The sequence below is a fragment of the Triplophysa dalaica genome, chromosome 15, assembly GCF_015846415.1.
Source record: "Triplophysa dalaica isolate WHDGS20190420 chromosome 15, ASM1584641v1, whole genome shotgun sequence".
NCBI lineage: Eukaryota > Metazoa > Chordata > Actinopteri > Cypriniformes > Nemacheilidae > Triplophysa > Triplophysa dalaica.
The window spans coordinates 14,162,196-14,176,034 of NC_079556.1; the positions used below are offsets into that span (position 1 = coordinate 14,162,196).

At 38.3% G+C, this 13,839-nt stretch overlaps 1 protein-coding gene across 3 annotated transcripts in view; it reads right to left on the bottom strand.

Annotated features, from left to right (window-relative positions):
- The window catches only part of slc24a4a (solute carrier family 24 member 4a), a 63,814-nt gene extending 50,439 nt beyond the window's left edge, over positions 1-13,375 (bottom strand). For 2 of the 3 annotated variants that reach the window (XM_056767210.1, XM_056767209.1), the window contains exons 1-2: positions 12,636-13,375; positions 1,735-1,851 (exon numbers count right to left, since the gene is read on the bottom strand). In XM_056767210.1, the coding sequence (XP_056623188.1) occupies positions 1,735-1,851; positions 12,636-12,819 (301 nt within the window). In that variant the 5' untranslated portion in view covers positions 12,820-13,375. Of the gene's footprint in view, positions 1-1,734; positions 1,852-11,028; positions 11,265-12,635 lie in introns of those variants that run through there. The other variant, XM_056767211.1, reaches the window with a different exon arrangement.
- Between the last annotated feature and the right edge of the window lie 464 nt (positions 13,376-13,839).

The window sequence follows — 13,839 nt, forward strand, 5'->3', positions numbered from 1 at the left end:
GGTTATTTTTTTATGTGGTTATATGAATGATCGTAACACGTTTGTTCTAATGATTTAATGATTACTTATGTCCTGCATTTGGCTCATTCACTTCCTATAACGTTTTTTTGTTATATTTACATGAATAACCCTTGTTTTAATCTTTAATGTGCCTCCTGTCATGTGATAGTGAAATTCAATGCGGTAAATTCCTTGTTTCACAGTACATGTGGTTAAGTGCTGAAGGTGCGAACTCTCCCGTTGTGCCTTATGGCGAAAATTTCGCGAATTAGTTTCACATGTAAATGCCTTTTAACTGCCGCCCTTCCCCATCGGCGGAACTAAACACGGCGGTAGTAGGAATTCTGGTTGACTGCCTACTGTAAGATGATACAACAGCATTTATTATAAGTATTTATTATTAGATTAATTAATACAAATGAATTTGAAGTGATCATTTGTGCTTAACTGCAAAAAGGGCAAATAGCTACTTCGTAGATGGCATGAGTGAGAGTAAATTGACAGAATTTTCAGTTTGGAACTATTCTCACACAAATAATCTCAGTGGTGTAGTCCTAACAAAAAAAGTGGTGTACTATACTATACAACGATAACCCCGACCACACATGGCCAAAAGACAGGTGTCAGTGTGTTTGTTTGATTTGTTTTTCTGAAATATATGACAATTATTTCAGTTAAATATTTATGCATTATTCTTCGCTTATGCTTTAAATATGAAGTTATAGAATTGGTCGACAGTACTATGCCAGTACTGTCGACCACAATACAATATTTTTTACAAAGCATCACAACATTGTAACGCATCACATATAGAAGAATACAAAAAAACATATGCAAGATTTTACTGAATAGAGATGTAACATTGTCATCACTGCGATCTCTGTGTCAATACTTGTTGATAATTTAAGATATTAATGTATGAAGTTAAGGTTGTGGTAAAAACAGACTACATTATTTTAAATGTAGAATAAACGTAACAAGTAGGTTCACAATGACTTTAATGGGAGCGAGGATACATAGAAAATGTAAGGATTCTGACTTTTAACAGTAGGGCTATGCAAGTGCTTTGTTTCATTTCATCATGAGGCATTTAAAGAAAGCTAGTATTACAAGTTGTGACAGATACGAAAGATGCGATTGCGATGAACTGCAATATAGTAAAGAGATAAAGCAGCGCAAGAGAACCCTGTGAATTTAGTGTCAATGCCAGATGAGAGGAGCCAGTGCCGGTGAGCGCCCTTTTAACCAGCTTTGACTAAAAGTGAGCAGTTTTATCAATATTAGCGGACGGCATCAGCGGGACTCTTTCAGTCATTGACGGGATGAGCTCCTCGCAGGCGAGTTGCCAACAGTGAAGATGATGCGCTTGGCGCGGTTGTCGGAGGTGGGGCCGCAAGAAATTTTGTGAATTTCTTAAGAAATGCACCAACTGTATGACTGAATTGTGAACGAGACACAGTGAAAGGGAAAGCAACCACAAATGCAGCTTGGAGACGTTAAGCAGGAGAACAAGTGGGTATACGCTAATATAGCTCTTTAGAAGTCGTTATACACAAACAGCTCTGTGGAAAAAGTAAGCATACTGCGTATGCGTGCGTATGGCCCCGACTACACCACTGAATAAAGTGTATATTAAGAACACAGTGTGAAATTGAGCAAATTGTCTGTGTGAACTGGAATTAAGTGGCACAGTTATTACCTCCATACTGAGGAAAGAAAGTCATATTGCATTACCTGGCTCTGTGCAATTCTTCTCAAATTCAGTCTCATTGTCTCCCACAGTGGCCATAAGCCTTCGACCCAGGTGGTCACTGGGTGCAGCAAACCCCTCCTGCAGCACCAGCCCATGACCTAATGAAGATATAAACAAACACAGCACATTTGAGCTTTTTGCTACATTTATTAACAAAGACAATGCTCTATAATAGGAAACACATACAAATGACACAATAAAATATACAACGGTAAACACCTCAATTATCTTTTTCCAAGTTATATAAAAACTATACAAACAGTGCTTTTAACATGAAAAATGGTTAACACCTTAACCTTAATTTTTATATTTTTATTAAGCCTTGTTGTGCAAGCACTGTTGAGCCTGTGCAGAGGTATCAGCTTTTGCCAGAGGGGAACTGGAATCCCCTGGTTGGGCCTGGGTTCCCCTGAGGTTTTTTTTCTCGATGGGAGTTTTGGGTTCCTCACGACAGTTTGCATATTGTTTTGCACTATCTGCCTGGCCGGGGGGGCTGCTTTAGAATTTAGAATTCATACTTGTATTCAATGTGTCTCATGTACAGCTGCTTTGTAACAATGAAAATTGTAAAAAGCGCTATATAAATGAAGTTGAGTTGAGTTAACAATCTACAACCAATAAGCTAAATCATTTGTTACTTAGTCTTGACGTTAGTACCATACAGAATGTGATACTGTTTCTTGATTTTCCTGGGATTCTGTTTTAATCTATTTTCCTACCAAATATGCATTGTATCATGGTCAGCACAACCACAGGGGTTATTTATTTTTGGAAGAAAATGTTGGTGTTGAAAACAGTCATGCATACTCTTTCTCATAACAGCCAGATCCTTAATAAGGCTTTAATGATTCACATTGTGCCGCTCTATGCTCTCCCAGTTAATTTCAGCATATTTTTTTTACGTGAATATTTAGTGAGGTCCAAAATATTGATAATCACACTTATCTAGTTTCTATGCATATTAAGTAGGGATGCACCGAATATTCGGCCACCGAAGATTTTCGGCCGAAAATGGGCCAAAAGTGCATTTTTGGTTTTCGGCCGAAAGACTTCTATCACTGAAACAATACGGCCGAAATGTTGTGATGACACAAACAGATACCGCTCCTTTGATTCATCTGTAGCGGACGTTATTCCTTTAATCGCAGCACTAAAGCGTCTCCTAAATTGCATGCACCCTCAGGGCTCTAGAGTGCGACCAATATTCCTTTACGTGTGTGAACCAGAGGTCGCGTAATCCGAAAGATTCTTTGTCATTGACAGATTTTTTTTACCACTGACGGAAAAATCTGATGGCCGCCCGTCATTCTGGCAGATTACAATGAGGGCAATTTGTAAACACCCGTTTCCCTTCAGTGGGATATGCTCGTGAAGCTACATATGTGTCGTTGTCATTTGTACTGACTAGACATGTGATGCAATTTGGGAAAACCCGTCGGGTGTCGCGCTGGGACGCGGGAAAGACAGTTCAACTATCAAAGTAAACCACATAATATGAAGAATGAATAAGTATTAATGCACATTTTCCGCCAGTCCTGTGTAAACTATGGCATGCAAAGTTGTTTTATACAATGTTTTCGCGAGGTGACAGAGGCCCCCATATACAGCACCAGGAGTTATGCCCGCTCCACTAATCACGCGAGCCGGACCGCGATCGCAAAACATACAAGAGATGATCAAAAGTCCAGACACTATGCACATGATAAACAGCGTAAAACTTGCTTCACTGCTTATTAGTTGTTGTCTGTAATGTTTGTCACTTTCCTTGTGTAGTGATAATGGCAGAGCTCTCGTTCTTTAAATGTGCGCTGCACCATTTTCCTTACTTTCGTTTTATTCCAACGGTTTTGTACAGTAATTTTATAGACTTCAACACTAGGAAATGTCTTTTTTACTAAATTTTTATTAGAGTAATTCTCTTACCACTGTAAAGTGTTTTTTACTTGTGATACTGGACTGTTGGGCTTTTATTTTCATAACTTAACTTGAAACACGTTTTTCTCCAAATTCCGTTCCTGAACATCATAGCGCTTCAGACGACAGAATAAGTTGGTTATTCTATTCTTAGGCTACTTATTATCAACTTTAGACATCTGCAATTCTTGGTGCATTTGTTGTTGTTAAAGTTCTACAGTTAACATATGGGCTATGGGAGTCTTTGTTTTGATACACTATTATGTTGAAGGCCTACAGAGAAAATATTGTTGTATCTTTAAGCAGTTGCACTTGTTCTGAATACACTTTCTTGTAGTAGTCCTACAGAGAATTTTTTTTTTAAATGCACTTGACCTAAATGCACTTTGTTTTCATGAGAGAACATTTAATTGTACAACTTTTCAGCAGGCCAGTAGACCTGTACATTATTATTTAATATACACATTAGTGGGGTCAAGTTAAACATCTTTTATCTTATACTGTGCATTGTTGCAATGTGCTAAATAAATATTTGCATAATTTGTAATTGATTTATTCTTTGAAACTTTACTATTTATGCAATTGCAATGCCTTGATTTTAGTAAAGTTAGCACACAGTCATAGCCATAAATGCAAGGGCACTAATAATTGGCATAATTTCTTTCGGTGTTTCGGTTTTCGGCCTTGGTTTCCTCTTTTTCGTTTTTCGGTTTCGGCCAAGAATTTTCCTTTCGGTTCATCCCTAATATTAAGGGTAACATATTTTTGGACAGTTGTCATTACAGCTGTTAAAAGTAAGGATGCACCGATACCAGTATCGGTATCGGCCTGATACCAAGCTCATGTACTCGCACTCGTAATGACACCCCAATACCAATGACCGATACCTTAGTTGACATAGATAGAGCCCTATGATTTCCGCAATGCGGAAAACGCGGACTGAATCGAAGAATTCAGGCATTAAAACAGAATTTGCTGTACAACACGGAATGGCAAGGAATCCAGCAAATGTTTTATTTCCTAACAAGAAATTAGCGCTGACATATTCAGATACTGTTTAAATATATATTCTGCTTGTTTTGCGGGACTTTGTGTGAAATATTGGTTGTGTGTACTGAATCTAAACACATTGTGCTTGTGAGCCAGCGGTTCACTGCACGAGGACACAAACACATAAACAAACACCATTTGAGGTGATCCGTCAAAATAGAAGTCTGGTTGACTTGACAAGTTATAATACTCACATTTTACCACACCACCTCCGTTGATGTTTATATAATTCGACCACAGAGTATATTTACTTTACCAAGCTGAAGTAAATGTGCTAGTAAAATTGTGGTACTTATATAATTTTTTTTACTTAATTTAAAAAAAGTACTTAAATTTAAGTAGACCTAAAAACAAAAGAAAAAAAGTACAAGTAAGATACTGGTTTACTAACATAATTTGTACATTATACAGGCATTGGTTATAGGTATTGTATCAGCGGGTACCAGAAAAAGATCTCTGTACTTGTACTCGGTCTTTAAATAAATGATATCGGTGCATCCCAAGTTAAAAGCATTAGACAAATGGATGTTTGTTCATATTGTTAAAGGGGACGTTTCATGAAAAACTGACTTTTTCCATGTTTAAATGCTAAAATCTCTGCAAGCCTTTGAGAAAACGAGCGCTTGAGAAATCGTGCTCTTAATGACGCAAGTGTTCTGAACGTGTCCACCCATCGTGCCGCCACCATTGTTGTTTTCACATATGTGAAGTTCCAACACGATGGCAAAAGTAGCAAAGCATACGATCTGTTGTGTTGTTGGCTGCACAGAACAACGTTCCCAGACTCACGGGAGATAAGAGAACGATGGATTTATTTAGTTTTCAATGGAAATCATCCACACTGAGCGAGGCAAAGCTACAAATAAAGACATTGTAAGTACCGGTATTTTTTAAGTAAGACCTCATGGACCTGCGGCAACTTGAAAGTAGATAAAATGTCACTGTGACACGTTTGTCCGTTCACTATTAGAATGCGATGTGTGTGGCTTGTAAACATGCGGCGGGATTGTCCTGTGTAACATTAATTTGACTTGGAGAAATAGCGACCCGTTTGTCTGGAGTATCTTCACTTCAGAAAACTGCGTGTATGGTTTGTATACACGCAATGCGGTTTTCTCACCCTAATGCTGTCGTGACCGGACGGGCTTCGCGAATGGCCCCGGGGGAAACCGGTGTGCTTATCGGAAACAATGTGTTTGTCTCGTCAAAGACTAGACCCGGTTCCTCGTTCGCTTTATGTGAGCATACTTTAATCTTTTGTCGCTGGAAGCACAGGCTCACTGCACAGTTTCTGCTAAAAGGGGGCGGAGACTAGCAGCTCTCTTGCATTTAGAGAGACACACACCAAAACAGCACGTTTCTCCTCGCCAGCAAAAGTGGGCATGTAGCGCATGGTATATTAAAGGATCTGTGGCGTTTTTGTAGCTAAGACTTCACATACACACTCTGGGGACAACAGAGACTTATTTAACATCTAGTGAAACCATTCGAAAAACCTCTCCTTTAAAGGAATAATTTGCCCCAAATTATGTACCCTGACATATTTTGCTCAAAACATGTATGATGTTCGAGGATAAGGTAGATGGACACTTGTAGTCAGCATTACATGGATAAATTGATAACCACAGTTTATTTACTCATTTTTAATCACAATTAACAATCAAGATTATTCAATCTTTTTTAATTTTAAATTTAAAGAGTTAGGGCTGTCAAACAATTAATCATGATCAATCTAATCCAGAATAAAAGTTTGTTTACAAAATACATGTCTGTGTACTGAGCATATATATTTTTTTTTTTAAATACATGCATATATTTCAAACAGAGGTAACATGCTACAGAATTTCATGCATTCTGTTTTCTTTACACTGTTAAACATGCTGTCTTCTCAAGCATAACATAGTCAATTTGTCAAAAAACGAGTTGAGTGTTATGACGTAGTATTTTTGTGCTCGATTCACTACGCCAGGCTTCGTATTGGTTTCTGAAAGTTTTTTTCAAACATGGCTTCTTAAGACCCTTTTTGGACAATTCTCCCGAGAAAGCACGCCCACATGCGAGTATGAGAGAAAGAGCACGCATACTCATCATCCAGCCAGCATGAGATGGAGCACGGCCATCAATACCGCCCCATTCGGCTGACAGAAGTTTAGCTGTGTTTGTTTTGCTCACTGATGAATGTTATATAAACGGTGTATATAACGCTGGATTTGGAGATCGTTTGATACTGATAGATGGCGAAATCCAAGCACTAAAAGATGCCGGACATAAACCGTACAGCACAGGGTACGAGTGTCTGTGTAGGCTACGGCGTAGGTCTGATGCGGAGGTAAAAATTGCCCTCAAGTCAAGTCTGTGTTTTGTTGGCAATCGGCGTGTTTGTGCATAATGTAAACAACAGAAACTTATAGTGAATCAATGCGATGTATTGTGTGCTTGTGCTGTAGTTCCGCCCCCTCTGCACGCCTCCAGAAAATCGTCTTTTGCAGGAAAAATCGTACAGCTGTATCCATCTTTGATCAAACTAAATAGTCTTTGAAGATACCAAGTATGCATACTGTATAGGTCCTCAAGATTAATATGAGATTGGCAGAAACTGCATGTGTTATCTTACGTTATTTAAGTTATTGGTAAATATAAATAAATACATGTAAACATTTCCTAAATATGTATATTAATACAAAATTAACATGCACAGGAAGAACTGTTGCCGGAAAAAAATGGAATTCTTATGCTTTACGGCTCCCATTCCTAGTAACATTATATATATATATTATTATTTTTTAAATAAAAGCTGCATATTTCAAGCAAAGATATGTCCATAAGTTGTATTTTCAAGCAAACTACTGTATGCTTATTTTGCATGCACATTATTGACCAATTTTCACTATGATACAATTAGGAGCAGCTATACACTGAATAAAATCGCACGCTCTGTAGCAGAACCTGTCAAAACATTCCAACCGCTCCATTCTAAGAACAGAATGACCCACTTACGGCTTATGAGAAGTAGGAAAAAGAGCTTGTAAAGTTGTCTAACGAAGCGTCACAAAAGGAGGGCAGGATAATGAACTCAACATTTAAAGCTGATTAAGCAGCATTTAATGACTACACTAATTGCACTTCCTTTATGGATATGGAAAAAAAACTAAAAGTAACGTTTCAGAAGAACAACAATGAGATTTGGGAAACACAGTGTAAAATATATTGTTCACTTCTGTACTTGCATTATCCCAAATGTTTTTAAGAATGCGGAGAAATTAGCAATTTCAACCAGGTTATAAAACTTTATTTCTTTATACCATCCATTAAAGATCGGGTATCATGCTATGTCATGCATTCTGACTATTTACACTGTTAAACGCGCTGGCTGTTAAACGTGCTTAACATGGTAAACTTGTTTAAAAAAATGAGTCGGACGTATGACGTAGTATTTCTGTACTTGATCAACTCCCAAGAACTCCAAATTGTTTCGTAAAGATTTTAATAATTCTTCTCCTTGTATTGTCCACCTGTTTACCATCAGGATTATTTTAGCTGTGTCGAGATGGGCTGCGCTGTGCATCACTGTGATTAAACAGCTGAGATGATTAACGTTTTTAGTCAAAGATTCCGCCCAGATTCCACTTAGAACAATCATTAAAAACCGATAAAACATACACACTCTAGGTTTTTGGATTTTGTACTTTTTCCCAAAGATGTGTAACAGCGCCACCTGCTGTACAACAGTACAACAGTGCTGATTGCCGAAATAACTTCCGCGTGAACAGTTTTTTTTAAAATGACGAGATAACTCGTCAATGGCAGTGAAACAGTTAATAAGGCAATTTTCTGTTATCAAAGTCAGAAATACTTTCACTGTATAAGCTTCCACGTGGGCAGCACAATATAAGTGAATTTGTTGACGTAGTAGAAAACATTGTAACTTCATGTCACTTCATAAACTGTGAATGTTCTAAAGCAGAGGTTCTCAGAGGTGCAGCACATGGCCCACCGAGGACTGTTTAAAAACATTTCGAGAACCACCTTTCCAAATATGATAGTATGAACACAAAATATTCAAAAAATATAATGTTATACTCTGCAGTTAATCTGTTATGCCACAGAAGCAGATTTAGTCAAGTCAGCCAAATACATGAAAACATTGGGTCTCATTCACTAAAAATTGCATAGATTTTTCGTATTTATACGAACATTTGAACCTCCCCCTGTCGTCATTTAAGTCAAAGTTACTCAACCCCATGTGACTGTGTCTACAGATGCGCTCTCGCAAGTAATTACATTATTATTTAAAATATGTAATTATCCCGGGATGAAACAAGAATTTTGTCATTTTGACTTCGATTCGATTGAACTTTATTGTCATTATGCAGAGTACAAGTACAAGTACATAGCTAATGAAATGCAGTTAGCATCTTAACCAGAAGTGCAAGAATATAGTGTTTTATTTACATGAAAGTGCAGAGTAAGGGAAGCTATGATTTACAGAATGTACAGAGGAGTTGCTATATACAGTATTGAGCCGAGTATATACAGAATATAATTAGGAATGCTATGTACATTATGAACAGAGCAATGTAGGATTATATATACAGATTATGAACAGTGGTAATAGATACAGTTGGATGAGTGTGCAAAAGTATTGTTAAAATGTATTCTATGCAAAATAAAAGTAGTGTTATGCTATTTTTATAGAATAGTTTACTGTGCTTTGTACAGTAACAACTTAGTAACTTAGTAACAACAGTGCGCTAGCTAGAACAGTGTGCAGTCTGTGCAAAATATGACTAGTGCAAATACATGTATAAAAAGTACTGGTGTTGAGAGAGAGGGAGAGAAAAGGAAAGAGACGTATGTGTGCTTTCGACTGTGCCTATCTTTCTTCATATAGCCCATTTAGAATAAATGTATGTAAAAAAGTTTTTGTGAATCATGATTTGTTTGTGAAAGCGTTCCTACGCAGGTTTCACACACAAATTTGTGCGTACGCATGCTTAGTGAATGAGACCCTCTGTTTTACAAACCATAAAAAAATTATAAATAAAAATCAATACCAAATGAAAAATACAACACCAGATCAAGGCTTATATACCTGTAACAGGTCAGACACACAAGAGGGGGACATTCTATTTATTAGCCCTTATAAAACATTTTTTTATGTATTCTGCATCGTATTTTCTGACCACACACTTTGACACTTTTGCTTGCACAGAACTTTTCTTTTCAGAGAACGACCCATTTAACAGTAACATCATTTACTGTAACATAATACACACTCACCTAAAGGATTATTAGGAACACCATACTAATACTGTGTTTGACCCCCTTTCGCCCATTAGAACTGCCTTAATTCTACTTGGCATTGATTCAACAAGGTGCTGAAAGCATTCTTTAGAAATGTTGGCCCATATTGATAGGATAGCATCTTGCAGTTGATGGAGATTTGTGGGAAGCTCCCGTTCCACCACATCCCAAAGATGCTCTATTGGGTTGAGAACTGGTGACTGTGGGGGCCATTTTAGTACAGTGAACTCATTGTCAGGTTCAAGAAACCAATTTGAAATGATTCGAGCTTTGTGACATGGTGCATTATCCTGCTGGAAGTAGCCATCAGAGGATGGGTACATGGTGGTCATAAAGGGATGGACATGGTCAGAAACAATGCTCAGGTAGGCCGTGGCATTTAAACGATGCCCAATTGGCACAAAGGTGCCTAAAGTGTGCCAAGAAAACATCCCCCACACCATTACACCACCACCTTAATTGCATTAATGAGACATTGAACAGGTGTTCCTAATGATCCTTTAGGTGAGTGTATATTTGAATTTTAAGAATTTTGAAGTTGCGACATTCAAATCTTTTTTTTTTTAGGTAATGCATCTTGACTCCACTTTAGTGTTTCTTTAACATGTAAATTATACGGCCCACCAGATGGCGCTCCGAGGCCCACCAAAGGTGCGCGGCCCACCCGTTGAGAATCACTGTTCTAAAGCACTCTTTTGGCTCTCGTGGGGTACACTACTGGGCTATATTACTAATAGCTCAAACTAGATTCTGAGGTAGCAGCTGGTTGTCAGCCCTTTAGCGCATAGCGTGCTAGCTACATAGCAGCTAACTTGCTAACGTTAGCAACATAACACATTTGCAGTCACCCAAATCACTATTCAGACCCGGCAACACTACATTATCTCTAGTCTACCTTACGGTTATACACTGTGAACCAGTAACGTAAGTGCGCCAATAAACAACCTGAGCAAAGCGAAATTACTAATACACTCAAAAGTAAAAGGACAATAAGAATTTTTACATACAAGACTTTCAAATCAAGTAGCAGGAAGGCTAACAATAGGTTTCCATCCGTTTTGCAACCCGTTGCCTCTCGCAGCTCCACTTGCACCAAGTGTAAGTCCGTCAGATATTGAATCGTCTTCAGGCTCTTGTCCGATCACTCTCTCTCTATTTTGAGGTGATGGTTTGGAGACTAGATCGTTTCGTCTTATTGTTAGATGTTGGCGAACTTCACCCAGGCTATGAGTAAAACCTGACGTATGCCGTAATGCCAGTGATGGGCGGGGATTGTGAATTTACAAAGTTACAACTGTGATTTCAGCCTATTGAGGGCTGTTAAGGTTGCAGAGGCAGTAAAAGTCATCCAATTAAGAGTTGTCCTACCACTAAAATAATTTTAGAGACATTATTTTAAGGTCGAAAAAAGGCTCGTTGTTGCTTTAAGACTGTCAGAGCAGCAGATGTCACCTTATGCCTGGGTCACACATACTCCTTGTGCAGTGCGTGTGCGGTCCATATTTATTTACATCGTACAAATATCCTACCGTGTTTATAATTTATGGGGAATGTGCACGCAGATAGTGACAATCACATGACAAGCAGGTGGTAATATGATCGATGTTGACTTCTTCATTGGTTCATAGAGTGAAGTGAACCCAAAGTCTGCACCTCGTTCTTCTCCGCAACTTTCTTAGCAAGAGATACACGCGATAGCCTTTCTTTAATCAACAACTAGCACTTAACAAAAGAAAGAATCACAATGACGAAAATAGCGTTTCATAAACCTTTTATTTTTCGAATAATCTTCCAAACATTGGGAAGTTACTTTACCATTGTTGAATGAATCGCTCTGAACACGCTAATGTAACGTAGTGTGTGTGGAAACACAATGGCGCATGACGGATCTGTACTGCATACATGTTGCGCGACGCGCCGCATACGTACTTGCACACTGGGTATGTGTGGCCCATGCGTTACTTTAAAATTAAAATGAGACGTCTGACTCCGCCTTTGTGAGCATTTGACTCCACCCCTGGGAGGTTCAAACTCAGACAGTTGGGAATGGGAAGCTTGTCATTGAATGCAATGAAGCGGTACATTAAATTATCGCCATACCGATGTAAAAAATAAAAACAGGAGACTGTTCAGAAGACATATTTTTAAACAAATAAATAGAACTTCCGTTCTCTTTTGCGTCAGTAGTTTGACTTGCACAGACTGCCCACAAATGTTACTGCTATACGTTATGTGCGTCTCTTAACATCAAGCCAAGCCATCTTCACATAAAACACTGAACAGTCTCAACGAATAAGGGATGAGGCGAACATGTAGCAGGTACCACACGCATCCCCAAAACTAATCATTCGAATTAAATTATCCAAATTAGTAGAGGGGATGCTCGTAACACTGAGAGCACCAGACTGTAATCACACAACTGTGAATAATTCAACGTCTGACGTCCCAAAAAAGGGAAAAGTGCGTTTTGCCTCTTTGGAACAACAAAACAATGAAACCCATTTCTCATAAGCCCAAATGCAAGAGTGACCTAACGTTACGTACATATGGAATTTCTCAAAAGCAATATCATCAGCTTCATTATTTACACAGGACATCACTTAAACCCACTCACCTGTTTTTGTGAGCAACGACGACATGCACCACGCCATGAAGAGCACGCTGCAGATGAAACACACCTGCACGAACATCATTTCTCTCCTTTTGCGAACTTTAAATATTTTGGTTATCATGCTCTTTTTTGATATACCGCAGCTCTGGTTCTGGTCCGTGTTCGTATTTGCCGTTGGCTGGGTCATTTTTGTTCGTGAAATTCACCTCCAAAATCGAAGAGACACAGATGGCCGGGACGGTGGGAAATTGGCCGGATTTGGTCAGACACGGGATGATGTCCTCTTCATTTCAAGCGAACGATCGCTTGAATGGCAGCGGCGTGCATGTGCGCGCGAGCGTCAGTCCAAGGTGTCTTCACGCACTCGGTCAGGATGTTGTATTATTAAAACAACCGAAAATCTGTGTCCTCCTGCTAGAACAATGTTATCTATAATTAGTTGAAATTATTTGCTGATTATGTTTAACAGCATACGGTCGGGTTTCACATTTGCCTGATAATAAACCTTAAAATCACATTCCTTCTTTTACATAGCGGAAAAACGTGGTGTCCCCGGTTGCATCCCGCCGAATCCTAAGCTTTTTCCTATAGAGGAGTCCCGTTAATTCGTGAAATATTCAAACAGCCCTATACAATTCGTCCATTTCTGTCAAAATTTTAAGCATGCTTTTGCGTCTTAGGGGTTCATGCTGTTTCACTCAAGTTGAGCTGCACCTCTCTCTCTCTCACTTCTCATGCAGCTGCTTGTGACTTCTACATGTGAGAGATTACGCGCGTTCACGTGACGCTGATGACGTATACGCGTTCAGCCTACAGAACGCTAACCTATAAACCTGCATTAAAAAATACAGGCAAATTAATCTTAAAAGCGAGATAAATGATACATTAAAATTGAAAAGTAAGGAATAAAAAACATTTGGGGTTTGAAATCCAGACATATTACCTTCAAATTATATGATGTAATGTGAAATGTTTACTACACATAAAAAATTACTACACAAATGCAAATTTTTAACAGCTATACAGTATACGTTGGAAATGTATGAAAAGTTATTGTGTGCCTTATATGCTATCCAATAAAAAACTGGTTTTTATCTTTTAAAGTTTTTCTTTGTTTACTGTTGTCGTTGTTTTTATTAATTATATAAGTTTCAATCATTTATTTAAATTGACTTATATGGATATATTTTATGCAATATACTCAATA